The 19693-nt window shown below is 39.2% G+C and overlaps 1 protein-coding gene across 4 annotated transcripts in view; it reads left to right on the top strand.

The window, feature by feature from the left end:
- samd12 (sterile alpha motif domain containing 12) overlaps positions 1–19693 on the top strand; it is a 108440-nt gene that overhangs the window by 38379 nt on the left and 50368 nt on the right. For 3 of the 4 annotated variants that reach the window (XR_009119404.2, XM_078791932.1, XM_058047661.2), the window contains exon 4: positions 7037–7177. Coding sequence is in view for 3 of the 4 variants with exons in the window: in XM_078791932.1 (XP_078648058.1) it covers positions 7037–7177 (141 nt within the window). In the remaining variant the exon portion in view is untranslated. Of the gene's footprint in view, positions 1–7036; positions 7178–7572; positions 7812–19693 lie in introns of those variants that run through there. The other variant, XM_058047663.2, reaches the window with a different exon arrangement.

Below are 19693 nucleotides of genomic sequence, written 5' to 3'. Positions count from 1 at the left end.
CCAGCCATGTTGTTTGTTCTCGAGACAGTGCCACTGAGGAAAAGACAGGAAGCAGAACTGGAGGTAGCAGAGATGAGGATATTGAGGTTCTCATTGGGAGTGACCAGGATGGATAGGATCAGGAAGGAGTACATCAGAGGGACATTACATGTTAGAGACCTTGGAGATAAAGTCAGAGAGGCCAGACTGACATGTTTCGAACATGTCCAGACGAGAGATAGTGAATATATTGGTAGAAGCATGCTGAGGTTCTCATTGGAAGTGACCAGGATGGATAGGATCAGGAAGGAGTACATCAGAGGGACATTACATGTTAGAGACCTTGGAGATAAAGTCAGAGAGGCCAGACTGAGATGTTTCGAACATGTCCAGAGGAGAGATAGTGAATATATTGGTAGAAGCATGCTGAGGTTCTCATTGGAAGTGACCAGGATGGATAGGATCAGGAAGGAGTACATCCGAGGGACATTACATGTTAGAGACCTTTGAGATAAAGTCAGAAAGGCCAGACTGAGATGGTTCGAACATGTCCAGAGGAGATATAGTGAATATATTGGTAGAAGGATGCTGAGGTTCTCATTGGGAGTGACCAGGATGGATAGGATCAGGAATTAGTACATCAGAGCCCTTGGAGATTAAAAAATATATATATTTTTAACATTATTACAACCTTCTAAACATGAAATTACACACTTATAGTCACCTTAAAATTTCAATGTAACATTAGAATCAGAATCAAAATCGACTTTATTGTCATTGTATTGAATACAACAAAATTTGAGTGCAAATCCTCGGTGCATTTTGTAGAAAGTAAAAATAAAAATAAGGAAAAGTATACAAATAAAACAAAGAATAACAATATAAATATAAAAGTGGCATGTGCCGTTTAAAACAAGTGTAAAAAAAACAATAACCTATGTAGTAACAAAATTTATAATTGCAGTCAAAAACATAACTTATACAATAACAAGATGTAGAATTGCAGTAACCAAAATGTGAAATTTCATTTTCACTTGAAATTTGAATTTCACTTGAATGAATGAATCTTATTGCACATAAGTCAAGTATTGCACAATTTGAAGCTTATTGTACATAACAATGTGTGTTTTTGTAGTGCAAAAATAAGTAATGAGTCTGTTTGTCCGGGTAGAATAATACATAGAATACTACATATGTGTTTTCTCAATGCTGTATATTTGTATTTTAGTCATTTAGCCATTTTTTTTTTTGCTTGAAAAGTTTAATTTAGGCCAAAGTACATGACATTTCCTAATTATAGGCCATAGTAAAAACATGAAACAGAGATGATGTATTAATTAATATCAATTGACATTCATTTTGTACAGTATAAATCCCTTATAAGGAGTACGTAACCACAAAATGTCACAACACGAAACATGAGGACCGCCTAAATATATATATATATATATATATATATATATATATATTCCAGCAGTGCTTTTAATTCCTTCGATGCTTTGTTATCTGTGAATTCAACCAAATGGTAATTTGCCGTTGTGTTACACAGTTGAATCAATGACTTCATCTCCACTTTAATAGAGGATCCTAATGGACTTTCTATTGACATTGATTATGTGGTTCCAGCACACAAATTACAACACACCAATCCACCACCACATATGTAGTGTATTCATAAGTTGCGGTTATTTTCTTGCATTCTGTGGGATCGGTTTGGATTTCTTTTGGTTTTTTTTTTGTTTTTTTAATTTTCCAGCATTTCACATCATTTGTCCCGCATGACTACTTAAGTCCTCCCACACTCTTTTGCGGTCAGTGAATTAATTGCAGTTTGAAAAATTATCTGTGATGCCTGATGGGGGGGGGGGGGGGACTCAGGAAATTAATACTTGGACTCAATGAACCTTGCGTGATTTATTATTATTAGAAAATGCTGTGAAAAACATCATTTCAGATTCGGTGGAAATATTTGCATCGATGGGTCACCTTTACCGGTAACTCAATAATGAGAATATTCATATTTATTTCACAATTTATTGAGAATGACTAAAATATCTGCAGCTTTGAATGTAATAATCCCGCAAATGTAATAAATTTCCCACAAACGTAATAAAATTTGCCTACTGCAAACGTAATACTGAATTTCCAATTATTGGATTATTATAAATTATAAATTATTACATTTTGTTTGTGGGAGTACATGTGCCCTTTTAGTTACAGTATATTATTGTATGTGTGATTTTGTGTGTTTATGGGGGAGAAATAATGAAAAGAAATAATAAAATATAATAATAGTAATAATTTTATTAAAACAATTGCAATTATCACAATTATGTTATCTTTTTTTTATTTAAATTAAATAATAATTTAATAATTTAAGATTCCTTTAATGTATTCAAATGATACTCTTTGAATAATATTTTTTCCACAAAAAAAAGAAAAAAAAATAATTATCTCGTTAAAATCCTCAAAATGACATCTACACCTTCTCCCTCATTAAAAGAAGAAAGAACAAACAACAACAACAAAGATCATTATTTTGTCTCATATTACATTTGTGGGACGTTATTACATTTACAGATTTTCATTTTCCAACATATGTAATAATTTCCTGCAAATGTAATAACCATTAAATTTGCAGGAAATTCAGTATTACATTTGCAGTAGGCAAATTTTATTATGTTTGTGGGAAATTTATAAAATTTGCGGGATTATTATTATTATTATTATTATTACATTCATTTCATACATTATTACAACTGCAGATTTGTATTACGTTTGTGGTTTATTACATTTGTGGGCAGTTATTACGTTTGCGGGTGTAACACGGCCGTTATTGTGTCTCCTCTCCGGGATGCCGAGGGCACCAAAAATGGAGTCGTCTGCATCCTCGGGTTCAGAAGGCTACTCATAATAACATTATATTATATTTATTTCAGTTGATTATGTGTCTCGGTCTTCTTTTCTTTGCTGCAGAACGAGTTGCACGACAGTCGTTTTCATTGCCAATTGGTGATGATGCATTTTAATTACGTTTGTCATTTTGCTCCCCGTGTGGTTGTACAGATCGGAAAGAGCTCTTTGCCGTTGTTGAAAATTGTCACAATGTCTTGTAACCACACCTTGGGGTACTTAGCTTTCCCTAACTATTCAATTACACGGCAAAACGGCAGGATGAAGCTTTGCATCCCTAAAGATTGAGCAGATGAGTCGAGATTTATGAAATCTTAGTATTTCTATTGCTTTATGTTGGATTTGTTCCATCATCATCAGGCATGTTAAAAAAATATTGAATTATATGAACCAATTATTATGCATTACATTATATTATATTATCAAGAAAGAAGCCAGTGAGAGGGGGGTCAATGTTTACACCAACAAGGAACCAAACTAAGTCATTGGGATAAAAACACTAGTGAGCTAGTCGTCCCGGTCCTACATAATTCATACTAATTAGCCTGAATTATTGCCAACTGCTTATACTCGCACATGTGACAAAAGGCACAAAGAAACCGCTAACAAGCACCAAACTTACAATACAAAAACCCAAATCCTCTATATATACTGTAGAAACCACTTGCATGATTAAATTATGGATTTCTAATTAAGTAGAACTCAGAAAGCGTGTGTAGTCTTGTTCCTATTGTGCCAATATCAGATACTTTACATCAAAAAGTTTCACAATGGCCAACAAAATATATCATCAGCTCCACCAATCTGGTTTTGTACGGTAATAATTTCCATAGTTGGACCATTAAAAAACGGTTTCTAACCTTCTAAATATGGTTGTTAGAATCTTCTGGACATGAAATAACACCTCTATAGTCACCATTATGCTCATTCATTCATTCATTTTCTACCGCTTATCCTCACAAGGGTCGCGGGGGTGCTGGAGCCTATCCCAGCTGTCTTCGGGCGAGAGACGGGGTACACCCTGGACTGGTTGCCAGCCCATTTAGATTCAACCCCCACATATTCATTCATTTTTTTACTGCTTATCTTAACAAGGGTCGTGGGGGTGCTGGAGCCTATCCCAGCTGTCTTCAGGCGAGAGGCGGGGTACACCCTGGACTGGTTGCCAGCCCATTTAGATTCAACCCCCACATATTCATTCATTCATTTTTTTACTGCTTATCTTAACAAGGGTCGCGGGGGTGCTGGAGCCTATCCCAGATGTCTTCGGGTGAGAGACGGGGTACACCCTGGACTGGTTGCCAGCCCATTTAGATTCAACCCCCACATATTCATTCATTCATTTTTTTACTGCTTATCTTAACAAGGGTCGCGGGGTTGCAGGAGCCTATCCCAGCTGTCATCAGGCGAGAGGCGGGGTACACCCTGGACTGGTTGCCAGCCCATTTAGATTCAACCCCCACATATTCATTCATTCATTTTTTTACTGCTTATCTTAACAAGGGTCGCGGGGGTGCTGGAGCCTATCCCAGCTGTCTTGGGATGAGAGGCGGGGTACACCCTGGACTGGTTGCCAGCCCATTCAGATTCAACCCCCACATATTCATTCATTTTCTACCGCTTATCCTTCCGAGGGTTTGCAGGCATGCTGGAGCCTATCCCAGCTAACTTCAGGCAAGAGTCAGGCAAGAGGCAAGGTACACCCTGGACTGGTTGCCAGCCCATTCAGATTCATTGATTCCTTCATTTTCTACCGCTTTTCCTCACGAGGGTCACGGGGGTGCTGGAGTCTATCCCAGCTGTCTTCAGGCAAGAGATGGGGTACACTCTGGACTGGTTGCCAGCCCATTTAGATTCAACCCCCACATATTCACTCATTCATTTTCTACTGCTTATCCTCACAAGGGTCGTGGGGTTGCAGGAGCCTATCCCAGCTGTCTTCGGGCAAGAGACGGGGTACACCCTGGACTGGTTGCCAGCCCATTTAGATTCAACCCCCACATATTCATTCATTCATTTTTTTACTGCTTATCTTAACAAGGGTCGCGGGGGTGCTGGAGCCTATCCCAGCTGTCTTGGGATGAGAGGCGGGGTACACCCTGGACTGGTTGCCAGCCCATTCAGATTCAACCCCCACATATTCATTCATTTTCTACCGCTTATCCTTCCGAGGGTTTGCAGGCATGCTGGAGCCTATCCCAGCTAACTTCAGGCAAGAGTCAGACAAGAGGCAAGGTACACCCTGGACTGGTTGCCAGCCCATTCAGATTCATTGATTCCTTCATTTTCTACCGCTTTTCCTCACGAGGGTCACGGGGGTGCTGGAGTCTATCCCAGCTGTCTTCAGGCAAGAGATGGGGTACACTCTGGACTGGTTGCCAGCCCATTTAGATTCAACCCCCACATATTCAGTCATTCATTTTCTACTGCTTATCCTCACAAGGGTCGTGGGGGGTGCTGGAGCCTATACCAGCTGTCTTCAGGAGAGAGGCGGGGTACACCCTGGACTGGTTGCCAGCCCATTCAGATTCAACCCCCACATATTCATTCATTCATTTTTTTACTGCTTATCTTAACAAGGGTCGTGGGGGTGCTGGAGCCTATCCCAGCTGTCTTCAGGCGAGAGGCGGGGTACACCCTGGACTGGTTGCCAGCCCATTTAGATTCAACCCCCACATATTCATTCATTCATTTTTTTACTGCTTATCTTAACAAGGGTCGCGGGGGTGCTGAAGCCTATCCCAGCTGTCTTGGGATGAGAGGCGGGGTACACCCTGGATTGGTTGCCAGCCCATTCAGATTCAACCCCCACATATTCATTCATTTTCTACCGCTTATCCTTCCGAGGGTTTGCAGGCATGCTAGAGCCTATCCCAGCTAACTTCAGGCAAGAGTCAGGCAAGAGGCAAGGTACACCCTGGACTGGTTGCCAGCCCATTCAGATTCATTGATTCCTTCATTTTCTACCGCTTTTCCTCACGAGGGTCACGGGGGTGCTGGAGTCTATCCCAGCTGTCTTCAGGCAAGAGATGGGGTACACTCTGGACTGGTTGCCAGCCCATTTAGATTCAACCCCCACATATTCACTCATTCATTTTCTACTGCTTGTCCTCACAAGGGTCGTGGGGGGTGCTGGAGCCTATACCAGCTGTCTTCAGGAGAGAGGCGGGGTACACCCTGGACTGGTTGCCAGCCCATTCAGATTCAACCCCCACATATTCATTCATTCATTTTTTTACTGCTTATCTTAACAAGGGTCGGTGCTGGAGCCTATCCCAGCTGTCTTGGGATGAGAGGCGGGGTACACCCTGGACTGGTTGCCAGCCCATTCAGATTCAACCCCCACATATTCATTCATTTTCTACCGCTTATCCTTCCGAGGGTTTGCAGGCATGCTAGAGCCTATCCCAGCTAACTTCAGGCAAGAGTCAGGCAAGAGGCAAGGTACACCCTGGACTGGTTGCCAGCCCATTCAGATTCATTGATTCCTTCATTTTCTACCGCTTTTCCTCACGAGGGTCACGGGGGTGCTGGAGTCTATCCCAGCTGTCTTCAGGCAAGAGATGGGGTACACTCTGGACTGGTTGCCAGCCCATTTAGATTCAACCCCCACATATTCACTCATTCATTTTCTACTGCTTGTCCTCACAAGGGTCGTGGGGGGTGCTGGAGCCTATACCAGCTGTCTTCAGGAGAGAGGCGGGGTACACCCTGGACTGGTTGCCAGCCCATTCAGATTCAACCCCGACATATTCATTCATTCATTTTCTATCCCTTATCCTCACGAGGGTTTGCGGGCATGCTGGGGCCTATCCCAGCTGTCTTGGGGTGAGAGGCGGGGTACACCCTGGACTGGTTGCCAGCCCATTCAGATTCAACCCCCACATATTCTCATTCATTTTCTACCGCTTATCTTAACAAGGGTCGCGGGGGTTCTGGAGCCTATCCCAGCTGTCTTGGGGTGAGAGGCGGGGTACACCCTGGACTGGTGGCCAGCCAATCACAGGGCACATATAGACAAACAACCATTCACACTCACATTCATACCTATGGGACAATTTGGAGAAAACTGGAGTACCTGGGGAATCTAACTCTGGTGACTGTGTGGCCTACATGCTAACTACACATTTTTTTTTTTTTTTAGGGCGGGCTCTGATGAGATTGACTGACAGAAAACTAGAGCGAATGGGTATCATGCAGGAGGCCGAGAGGCAGAACATCCTGCAGCAGGTCCTGCAGCTTCGCGTCCGGGAGGAAGTTCGGACCCTTCAACTTCTCACACAAGGTAAAAACAAATTCAAAGACCCCTTCAAAGACCCAAAAGCTGTGCTGTGTATCATATATGCACATCAAAACACATTTCACCGACAATGACATATCTCACATAATAACGCAGAGCTTCATATTTATACACTTGCCATCTGTAGTCATGGCGATAGCTGTGTGTGGCGAAGCCCACAGGAGGTGTTGAATCAAAATGATTACGCAACCACCAATGGTCTGCTTTGATAACCTTTTTCACGTAAAATGATCACAGGCTTGTGTAATTCATATGATTGTGCTGAAATTATGTCAAGGGGGCTCTTGGTTGTTGTTGATTGGGGCTTTAATTTCTGTTTGCTGGCACAGGTGAGTTTTAACATCTCTGAAGGATGCTCTTGATCTTTGGGTTTCTTACAGTATGTGCGAGTCCGCTGCTGTGAGGCACTCATCTACGAGTGGGGTTGGCACTACTTCACACTATCACAGCGGTGTCGATGCGAAGATATGAGAGAAAACATCTTCCCGGCATATAATTGCATTTATTGTATTTCGAGGATTCAAAAGTTCAAGACCAAGAACAGACATTTTATCTAAAAAGCACACAAAACAAAAGACTGAATAGATGTCCGACATATTTACATTACACATTAACAGTTATTTAGCTACACAATAACATAAATAACATATGTGGGAGGCCGAATAGGCAACATTAACATAACACGCCAGTGAGTCCAACAAGCAAATTGCAGGAAGGAAAATTCACCGAGCTCCCAATCTCATACCACCAAATAGCAGCAGCAGCATATACAGTAGTCGTCACAAACCTGCGACTGTAATATTCACTTCTTTGTTCCTGTCGATCAATATGACTTTAACATTTAGACACAGTCAAACCTTGGTTAGCGTCAATAATCTGTTCCAGAACTCTAACCAAAACATACCACAATTTTTCCCAAAAGAAAAAAAAATGCCCGAAGCATGAATTATGTATGAATTTTTCATGAATTCAAGTATGAATTGTTATTTATGTATTGTTATTATGTATGAATTTTTCATGAATTTAAGTATGAATTATTATTATTTAAACATTATTTAGACACAGTGGAACCTTGGTTAGTGTCACTAATCTATTCCAGAATGTCAAACTCTAACCAAAACATACCACAATTTTTCCCAAAAGAAAAAAAAAATGCCTGAAGCATGAATTATGTATGAATTTTTCATGAATTCAAGTATGAATTGTTATTTATGTATTGTTATTATGTATGAATTTTTCATGAATTTAAGTATGAATTATTATTATTTAAACATTATTTAGACACAGTGGAACCTTGGTTAGTGTCACTAATCTATTCCAGAATGTCAAACTCTAACCAAAACATACCACAATTTTTCCCAAAAAAAATTAAAAAAATGGCCGAAGTATGAATTATGTATGAAAGCTTTCATGAATTCAGGTATGAATTATTATTATTATTATTATTATTATTATTATTATTATTATTATTATTATTATTATTATTATTATTAATTTTTCATGAATTCAAGTACAAAGTATTATTTATGTATTATTATTATGTATGAATTTTTCATGAATTCAAGTTTTCATGAATTCAAGTGTGAATTATTATTTAAACATTATTTAGACACAGTGAAACCTTGGTTAGCGTCAATATTCTGTTCCAGAATATCCAACTCTAACCAAAACATACCACAATTTTTCCCCAAAAGAAATAAAAAATGTCCGAAGTATGAATTATGTATGACATTTTCATGAATTCAAGTATGAATTATTATTTAAACATTATTTAGACACAGTGAAACCTTGGTTAGCGTTAATAATCTGTTCCAGAATGTTGAACTCTAACCAAAACATACCAAAAAAATTTTCCAAAAGGAATAAAAAATGCCCGAAAGAAAAAAATGTTAACACAAAGGGCACTTTTATAGCTTTAAAATTATAGTTTTAGAAACAGAAAACACTTCAAAATGTATATAAATGATGAAATAAAGGGAGCAATGAACATTTAATGGCACTTTTACCTTCATTGAAGATATGATTGCTAACAAAGACGGTGATGCGGCTGTGAGAAGCACACAGACACCCCCTTCAAATATTAATTTTTCAATTGAATAGTGTTTCTCACTTTCTTTTATCAAAATGCTGTCACTCGAAAATTTCTTTGGCTCCATTGTGGCTTCTTCTTACGCAGTGTATTGATAACAAGTTAATCGAAAATTGACAGTAAATACTGTAAAATGTTATCATTGTTGTTATTTTATTTGACATTCCTAAAATAATAAAGATAAAGACTTCCTGAACTAGATCTTTCTGGAACAGATTGAATTTGACCTTAGAGGTTCATTTTTTTTGCACAACATTTTTGCACAATCTCCCGAAATAAAACCCCATCTTCATGTCCTCGCCATCTTTCCTCGACACACCGTCGCTCCCTGAGGGCCGTTGTCTTAAACATATATTTTTTTTTTCCTGTCTGCGTCATCCTCTTGAGGATTGTGACATTTTTGTTTTCCAAGCCCCCGCTCCTCCATTTCTCGCTGTCACCTTGTGATTCGCCGCTTCCTGTGTGCAATTCCAGAAGCTGCCCTCTTCTATTAGCCTTACCAGTGGCTCCTACGCCATACCGCTACACCGTTCTGCACACACTTGTAAGCAGAACCTAGCCGCAGTGGGACCGGAAAAATAAATAAATAAATTCGTCAAGACATATATAAAATATTCTACCCCATGTTGGTGTACTGTAACCTGAGGTATACTGTTCCTCTTCTTAAGCCTCCATTGCTGGTTGTATTGATTATACTCTATTAGCTGTCCTGCATCATCAGAAAATAGAATACAATATGCATAATCGTGTTTTATTGCTGATCTTTGAGATGTCACACTTTATTCGCTGGTTCTTGAACGCAACATAGTTGTGCACTGCAAAGCAAAACTGAGCTGCAAACATTGGGGAAAGTTATATGTAACCCACAGTACAGTTTTTACCTCAGTATTTTGATGGGTTTTTTTTACGCCAGCATTCTTTCTTCATTATTATTATCGTATAATTTCAAATTGTGAGAATCGTGAGAATGAAATTGCAGAATTTTGCCGGATAATTAAATTAAAATTAAAATTAAAATTAAAATTAAAATTAAAATTAAAATTAAAATTAAAATTTAAATTTAAATTTAAATTTAAATTTAAATTTAAATTTAAATTTAAATTTAAATTAAAATTTAAATTTAAATTTAAATTTAAATTTAAATTATTTAAATTTAAATTTAAATTTAAATTTAAATTTAAATTTAAATTTAAATTTAAATTTAAATTTAAATTTAAATTTAAATTTAAATTTAAATTTTAAAATTTAAAATTTAAATTATATTAGGATAAAACTTAAAGTTAAAAAACTTAAATTCAAAACTTAAATTAATTAAATAAATTTAAATTTAAATTTAAATTTAAAATTTAAATTATATTAGGATAAAACTTAAAGTTAAAAAACTTAAATTCAAAACTTAAATTAAACTATATTATGAAAGCAGGAAGTGAACAAATGTCACAGTTACTGATTGTAAAAGTACCAGATGGAGGGGTAGGATTTAATAAGCTTTGCTTCTTCCTACTCCTTTTGGACATGTGGAACTGTGAACTGATTATGTGATGCATTCAATTGTAATCTAATGCACGTTCAAATGAAATAAAACCATTACCATTACCATAAAAAAAATAATAAATATAGAAAAATTCAAGGGTGTGGGGGCCACTTTGATGTCAGTATGTTGTACTATAAGCTGTATATGCTTTGCATTATTGATGACAAAGCAAATTAGTGCAATATCTAATAATATAGCTCGTTAGAAAGAACAAAAATCAAACTTCGGACCCCAAGGCCATACTTCAGACACCTATGTTCAAATGCAACAGTCATATTTTGAACAGCATTGTTTTCCGAATGACCAATGTCAGCGTCTTATGTACTTTGACCGTTTACAGAGGTGAAGCGTTCAAAAACATGAGCACCGCACCTCAAAGTCGAAGGCCGCCATCCAATGGACAGCAATCAGCATGCTGTGTGGTAAAACTGCAACCTTTGGAAAAGCCTTTTATTGTGGCCAGTAGTCACAATGTCTACACAGCATCTTAAACTCAATCCAGATGGATCGATTGTCTCAGCAACACGGAATTCAATATGTGAGGAATATTTAGTGAAGTAGGCCTTTTGTGTTCTAATAAAATCTTTCGATGTTCGACTTCAGCTCATGAAAGATGAACGCAAAAATAAAAAGTGTTTCTATTTTTGTGTTGTTTACATTCTTGTTATATTTTCAGTCATTTTTCGAGTAGGTTATTTTCAACTCTGGAAGGCAGGGCAGGACAGAAAATGGTTTATTTTTCGATGCCCAGGGCGCACACACCTAGAGCTGTTGCCCAGAGGCAAAAACAGCTGTAACCAGTTGGGATCCACACTCGAGTGAAAGGAAATGAGATGATGGTGGGGAATGGTGATGAGGCATCAGAGAGGAGGTGAGAAGACGGATTGGTGAGAAGAGCGGAGCGAGGAGAGAGGATAACAGGAAGGTGGTAGTGACTGAGGGAGCGACAGGAAAAAGCTGAGCAGAAAGAGTCAGAGAGGTTAGTTGCTAGAAAAAAGAAACCTTCCATCTTGGAATACTTTGACGCGAGACTCGTATGTAAACACTGTGGAACACAACGCAAACACTACAATGGAAAGTAACACTTCTGATGTTTTTGAGGAGGCATTTTTGGGATTCAAATGTATTAGTCCTTTGGCATATTGTTTTGGGAAGCCAAACTGGCCTCACCAACTATCCGGAATGACGTTCCTCATCACCTAAATCCAACCAGAAATCAGCTCACGGGAGGAAGTTTGGGGGGGTAAGTCATCGTTGATGTACTACACTGCCTCTACACAGTTTTTATACCGCTTATACTCATGAGGATCACAGGCATGCTGGAGCCTATGCAAGCTGTCTTAAACCCTGGACTGGTTGCCAGCCAATCACAGGGCACATATAGACAAACAACCATTCACACTCACATTCGTACCTATGGACAATTTGTAAAACAAAATTGTATTGTAATGTAAAGCTATAATCATAAGACTATAAAAAACGGTTTTGTGTTAACATTTTCTTGATTTTTTTATCTGAGTCAACGACTGATGACATCATCGATGGACGACAGCGCTGACTTTTGATTCCTGTTTCCATGTATTAGCAAGCAAGTGAGGTGCTAACGAGCTAACGCTGAAAATACATTGGGATAGCTTAGATTTTTTTTTTACTTTGGTGACAAAAATTATTACATTTTTGGAAATGTATGGCCACACGGTTCTCACCGTGCATGTGTGGGTTTTCTCCGGGAACTCCGGTTTCCTCCCACATTCCAAAAACATGCTACATTGTCCATAGGTATGAATGTGAGTGTGAATGGTTGTTTGTCTATATGTGCCCTGTGATTGGCTGGCGACCAGTCCAGGGTGTACCCCGCCTCTCGTACGAAGACAACTGGGATAGGCTCCAGCACCCCCGTCACCCTTGTGATGATAAGCGGTAGAAAATGAATGAATTAATGATTTCTTATGGGAAAGATTAATTTGGTTCAAGTACTGGTTTGAGTCGGAGCATCTGGAATGATTAAAGACACTAATCAAGGTTCTATTTTCCTACCTCCCATGAAGTGTTCCATTATAAAATATTATTCACCTCGAGTTTCTTTGTCCCACAATTGTGTATTGATGTACGGTAAATCCATAATTCACTTCTATTTCCCGGTGACATGTTGTCTCAGGTTAAAGAATATTGTTGTTTGCGCGTCTATCTCCGAAAATCAGACCTGTGAGAGAAAAACAGAATTGGCCTGGCAGAAAGTGTATCATGTTTTCTCATGAGACAAGAGGTTTATTACTTTCTTTTATGTATCGATCCTTTTTATTACTTTTTTTTTTTTCTTTTCATACTTGTTTTTTTGTCGTGTTCAAATGGATGTTGTGATGGTGACAGCATCTTTTCATTTCCTGAGTTCATAGTCTCGCTGTCTGACAAGTTCTGACAATTCCATATTCTGGCCATTAAATGTCAAAGAAACAAGATGATCTGGAAAGATAATGCGAATATTTCAGAGTTATCTTTCAGATGGATATGCAGCAAAAAGCCAGAAGATTGGCTGACTGACGATCGGAAAGATCTGGGTTCGAATCCCCGTTTGGAGTTGTTTCCAAAAACATGCATGATTGTCCCACATTCCAAAAACATGCTAGGTTAATTAGCGACTCCATATTGTCCATAGGTATGAATTTGAGTGTGAATGGTTGTTTGTCTATATGTGCCCTGTGATTGGCTGGCCATCAGTCCAGACTGTACCCCGCCTCTTGAATAGGCTCCAGCATATCCCTGATTGGATATTACCGTAATGAATAATATTTGCCATTTTCCATGTTCTGTGTCAGTTGACTGTAAGTTGTCTTCTCCGCACTGACATGGGGGGGGGGATCTAATTATTTCCCTCCCATGGCACAGTAACCCTTAAAGGTTAATCACTGTCCGTCTAGCCACTTTTGTCTGCGTACACTGCAGTAATTACCCACCTCACCCTCTCGTTTTCTTCCATCAGCCCTTTGTCTTGGTCCTTGGTAGATAATACATGTCTCTCCTGCTTCATCATTGCTGTTCATTCATTCATTCATTTTCTATCGCTTATCCTCATGAGGGTCGCAGTGGTGCTGGAGCCTATCCCAGCTGTCTTCAGGCGAGAGGCGGTGGTACACCCTGGACTGATCGCCAGCCAATCACAGGGCACATATAGACAAACAACCATTCACACTCACATTCATACCTATGGACAATTTGGAGTCGCTAATTAACCTAGCATGTTTTTGGAATGTGGGAGGAAACCGGAGTACCCGGAGAAAACCCACGCATGCATGGGGAGAACATGCAAACTCCACACAGAGATGGCCAAAGGAGGAATTGAACTTGGGTCCCCTAGCTGTGAGGCCTGCGTGCTAACCACTTAACTACCATGCAGCTTTTTACCATAATTATGACTTAATATTTTCATTTTATTTACGTAGCATTGTTTTCCATAACCTTACATTCAAAAAATGAAAATGTTGACTTCAAAAGACTTGACTTTAATATTTCAACTTTATTCTACTAAAATTACTATTTTATATTTTAATATTTTAATATTTAGTTTTTGTTGTAAAATTACTAGTCTCACAGGGAAATGCTGGAGCCTATCCCAGCTGTCTTTAGGGCGAGAGGCGGACATCACAGGGCACATATAGACAAACAACCATTCACACTCACATTCATACCTATGGACAATTTGGAGTCGCTAATTAACCTAGCATGTTTTTGGAATGTGGGAGGAAACCGGAGTACCCGGAGAAAACACAAACTCCACACATGGCTGAGGGTGGAATTGAACTCGGGTCTCCTAGCTGTGAGACCTGCATGCTCACCACTCGACCGCCGTGCAGCCCCTTTCCAATCTTCTTTACCAATAATCTCCCGATCCTAAAGTTATCACTTGGAACTTTCATAAATCGACTGAATAGGTCACTCCAGGATCTTCAGGTTGGTCTTCTTGAGCCACTCTTCTCGGCTTTGAACCATTCGTGACCCATCTTCAGTGCTGGCATTCAAGAGTCTTGAGTTATTAACCTCTCTTTCTGTTCCCTTACCACAGAAAAAGCCCCAAAACATGACATTTCCAACTCCGTGTTTGATAATATCAATGCTATTCTTCGGATCATTTTCAGGATTCTAAGGCTTGACCGTCCAGTTCCCAAAATCTGTCCTCACCAATAAGAGTGCCAATAATCGTGTAAATCTGTTAATTGTGACTGTCCATCGAATCACTGTTTTAATAATTTAAGCTATTAAATTTAAGGTATTAAAGCAATAGAATGAGTCCTAGACTAAGACTTTTACACTGGACTGAATACATAAAGTCTAAACCCAAAGCCTTTCACACATTCAAATGTGTGAAATGCACCGACCCTCTTAATTAACAGGAATGCTAACTTTTTTTTCAAGTGTGGCAGTTCTTTACTCATAAAAATAAATCCAATTTGAAACTTTTTCTACGTTCAATTTCATGCTTGGGACCGTTACGGCATTTGCAGCCCCCGCATTAATAAATACGCTATTAACTGGCTTGTGAAATCATCACTCTCGAAAGCGACTTGAATTACACAGCTGACGGAGCTCCATGAAAGTGGTTTTCAAAGTATGTCGCACTAATCTGTGCATGTAGACACGACCTCACTCTTTAGGCTTCATTTACTCTGACAAAGACTCATTAAGAGCGACAGATAGAAATTTGAAATAAATCACACGGAGATCTTTGTAAGTTAATTGTTTGTGACTGATATTGGTTACCAGAAGCATCTTTTTTATTATTATTTTGGTGAAAGTTTTTTCAGCATTTTAATGCCAAATTACACAAAACAGTGAGGAATGCATTTTCAAGTGGATATCGGTGCCATTATTTTGGTGCAAAATTAATAATTCATCATGGAAAGTTTGGTCGTACTGTTTATATTTGTCACAATTCCAAGCTCAACTTTGTAAAATTCTGTTTGGCCAGAGTTAGATGATTTTTGTTCATGGCTTTTACTCACTAAAGCGGAGAAATTACTGACATCTAAATGGAGCGTGTCTTGCAATGCCATAACTGGAAGTGGGCATTATATGAGGAGGCACGGTGAGTAGCGGAGAGGATATGTGAAAATGAACGGATGTGTGAGGGTTGTCGGCGAGATGTTGATGATACCGGATTCATTTACATAACTGTGTTGCTATAACCCAAATGTGTCAAACTCATGCCCGGGCGGGGGAGGGTCAAATCCGGCCCATGATGAAATTCCATCCGACTGTTTGAAAAATCGACTCACCATTACAATTTTTTACTCCAACTTTTATGGACATCCAGACAGCCAAGACTCAATAGCCACATATACATGGACCCAAATATTCCAATTCCATTCGGGTTATTTGCTCAAACGGAAAGAATGTAACCTTTGTATACACCTCATTCCGAAAGAAAGGTGCCAATCCGAATGAATATATAATCGAATTCCCAAGGGTGGAATATTCCTTTCCCCAATCCGATTGAGGTATCTTGTACCCGCTCAATCGGGTTGTCGGACTGCGTTCTTTTTCTTCTTCTGTTGTTTATTGGCGGTTGGCAAGCAGCTTTCGTGTGCATTAGCGCCATCTGTGGAACAGAATCTAAACCCTTCTATACGCCATTCACAAGTCCAGTTTTATTAAAAAAAAGAAAATACATATCTATATAAAACATGTGCCGAGCTTAATTATAAAATATTAGCAAGATTGAACTTTATCTTTTCCTGTTCCCGGGTAGCGTTCTTTCAGCGAATGCTGAGATATGACGTAACACGCAGCTCCAGACGTTCTTCCATTAAAAAAAAATGGAGGCGAGCAATCGGCACTGCGGAATTTTTTTGTTTTTTTGATTCAAATTAAATTTCAAGACTGGACGAAGGAAAAACTGGGAATACGGAGTTATTCCAACAAGTGAAAGAAAAACTGTAGGAAGTCGGTATCACGTGATGTTGGTGTTTACGCTTTACTGGGCATGCCCCATTGACTATTCTGGTTGATTATAGCGCCGCATGTAGACACGCCATTGGAATAGTCCTTTCCATGTATACCATTGCTTTCGGAAAGGTCATTCGGAAAAATTCCATTCGGAAAGAAAAAAACTCATGTAAACGTGGCTAGTGTTGGGACACTATAGACAGATTCTACCATGTTTTGGTAGTCAACACATAGCTTGCCTTGTCCTTTGTCAACTGGACTATCCATCTTTGTTGAAATGGTACACTATAAACACTCAAGGCGCTCAGTGTGACTTCTGTCCTTCCTTTGGGCTTCTCCATGAATCAGACGAGTTGCTCCGGTGCGCGGCGAGCCGAGAGCTCTCATTAGCCGAGTTCTCCCTTCAGGACCTCGGCCTCTATGAAAGCCCTTCTGCCTTATTGTTCCCTTGACTTCATCCGTCCTCGCTCTGCTCCACACCGTCTCCACCCTCTGTTTCTTTCTCACTTATTCTTGCCGCAAGGGAAGGTCAAATTAATTCTTTTTCATCATTTTCTGTCAGTGAGATTTCTTCCTTAGAGACTTCATCTATGGCTCACTGCCCGAAAGATGCGAAAGTGAATACCTTTGACAAAGTGTGTTTTTTTTCTCATACACATTAAGATGTATATGAATATATTTTTGAACTTGGATATCAGAGCCTTAAAGTAATCTAAACCATGCACTGTGGCCTTAAATGCACAAACTAAAGACATGCCTCTGGTTTTCAACACGTGAAGACAGAAATGCGTTTCCTGTTGGGAAAATAATAATATTAAATTAAATTAAATTAATAAAAAATAATGGCGCTTTTCAGTAAGAAATGAATGATCGAGGCCACATCAGTTCTTTTGAGGATAAACTGAAATAATAATTAACCTAGCATGTTTTTGGAATGTGGGAGGAAACCGGAGTACCCCAAGAAAACCCTTGCAGCGGGAATCAAACCCAGGTCTCTTAGCTGTGTGGCCTGCACACTAACCACTCGCACACTGTGTAGCCTGTGTGAGTCTATATCACAGTATATATTTTCTGTGATTACATCTACTATATTGGGTAATCCGAGTTTAAAGTGGACTGTAGGGATGCTATTTCATGTGGAAAGGGCTCTAAAAATGTTGAAACCCGTATTAAGAAGGTCTTTTTTAGAAATAATGAACCCAACTTCATATAAATTCACTTATCACAGCCATTTTTGGAACCAATTAACTACAATAAACAAGGGATTGCTGTATTCTCGTAAATTGTTATTGGAAATACAACAATGTGGATTATGTAGACATGGCAGATCAAAAGATCCACTGTGGATTTTTGACACCGAAATCAGGAAACTGATGAGGCCACAAATGATCGAGGCCACATCAATTATTTTGAGGATAAACGGAAATAATAATGATTCGATTTTTTTGAAAAAGCACAATATATATCTCCCTAAATCCTCAATAAAGACACATCAGCCTCCCACCACTGAGGGCCCCCAATTAAAGACACTTTCCTTGTTTGCTTTTCTTTCTGCAAAAAAAAAAAAGAACCAAGAGGCATATGAGCAATGTCAAGGTTAGCCCGTTTTTTTTTTTTGGAATTTTTCAATTTTGTAGTTTTTTGTGTGTACCAAAGTACAAGGTGATATGAGCATCCAATGACATAATGGGTACCATAGTAAGTGTCAATATAGTGATATATATAGCACATCATGACTGGTTCAAGACTCTTCATCCTCGTATTTAGCAAACATCAACTGCTTGAATTGGCTCAATGTTGTGCATTGTTTGAGGTCCTAACTCAATCCATTCCATAGTTTGATTCCACATACTGAAATGCTATGGCTTTTTAACATAGTAGTATTGCCAAAAAGTCGTTAGCGGCCTTGTTAGCATTGAGCCGCACCGGTACGATCGTGCTGTTGTCGGTCAAAGCGTTATTCACGTTGAGTGTCACCAAATGTGAGGAAGTGGTATAGACCGTTTACTCAACAACAACCACATGACCTGGAAATGTAAGTTTGCGGACAAATGTGACCTGCTAACAATAGGCTGTATTCACTGTGCTGATTTATTAATGTAGTTTTGGACATTTTTGATCATGGTCCAAGGTATTTTAAAAGTAGAATTTCATTGAGTGTCCAGTGATGGCTACACCAGTACTGATGGCTTCAGTTTCATTGAAAAGAGCCGCATTCATCAGGCTGTACTGAAACGAGACACCATTAAAAAAAAAGCCTTATATCATTTGCTTGGCACCATGGACTGGTTCCACTCAGTCTGATGCCGTCTCCAGCCTTCCTGACCACCACCCTGGACATCCAGGAGCCAGGACAGGAACGGAAAGAGCCCTCTGCTTCCGAGCACTCGCTCATGATCTTACAAACCTTGGATCAATAACCTGAGCTCACTTTCTTTGCTCCGAGACTAGTCATCATCCCATAAAAGAACCCGGGCAATGCCTGCAGAATGACTGTCTTTAAATGTAATGAGCAAGAGGAAAAATGTGACTTTTTTTGCTGTGTTAGTTGTCATGGCAACTGTGATAGCATTGTGTGGTGGTGGTGTTTGACAGCAGAAACTACAATTATTATAATATTATTATTATGATGATGAATTCGGAATCAGATCTCGCAGTGGCGCATGTCGGAATCCACTGTTCGTAATTATCCTGACTGATTGTTTTGGATGTTCAGAAAAGTCATTTCCTGGCTGAAAGTGGGTCCAATTTGGTCTAAGAATAAATTGTACGACTTTTGGGGTGTGAAACGGTCGGTACATTACTGTATTAGATACGCCTAACTGGAGTCCAACCGCCTTAAAGCATATCCGTGCAAAAAAAAAAAAAACCCAAGCCATTAGTTTGAAGTAACCGCCTGTAGAACTCCGAGACAGGATTTTGCAGAGGCACATATCTG

This window comes from Doryrhamphus excisus, linkage group LG7, assembly GCF_037039965.1.
Source record: "Doryrhamphus excisus strain RoL-2023G ecotype Guam linkage group LG7, RoL_Dexc_Guam_v1.1, whole genome shotgun sequence".
Taxonomy (NCBI): domain Eukaryota; kingdom Metazoa; phylum Chordata; class Actinopteri; order Syngnathiformes; family Syngnathidae; genus Doryrhamphus; species Doryrhamphus excisus.
The sequence above is the reverse complement of the archived record's forward strand: the minus strand, read 5'-3'. Positions and strand labels throughout refer to the sequence as shown.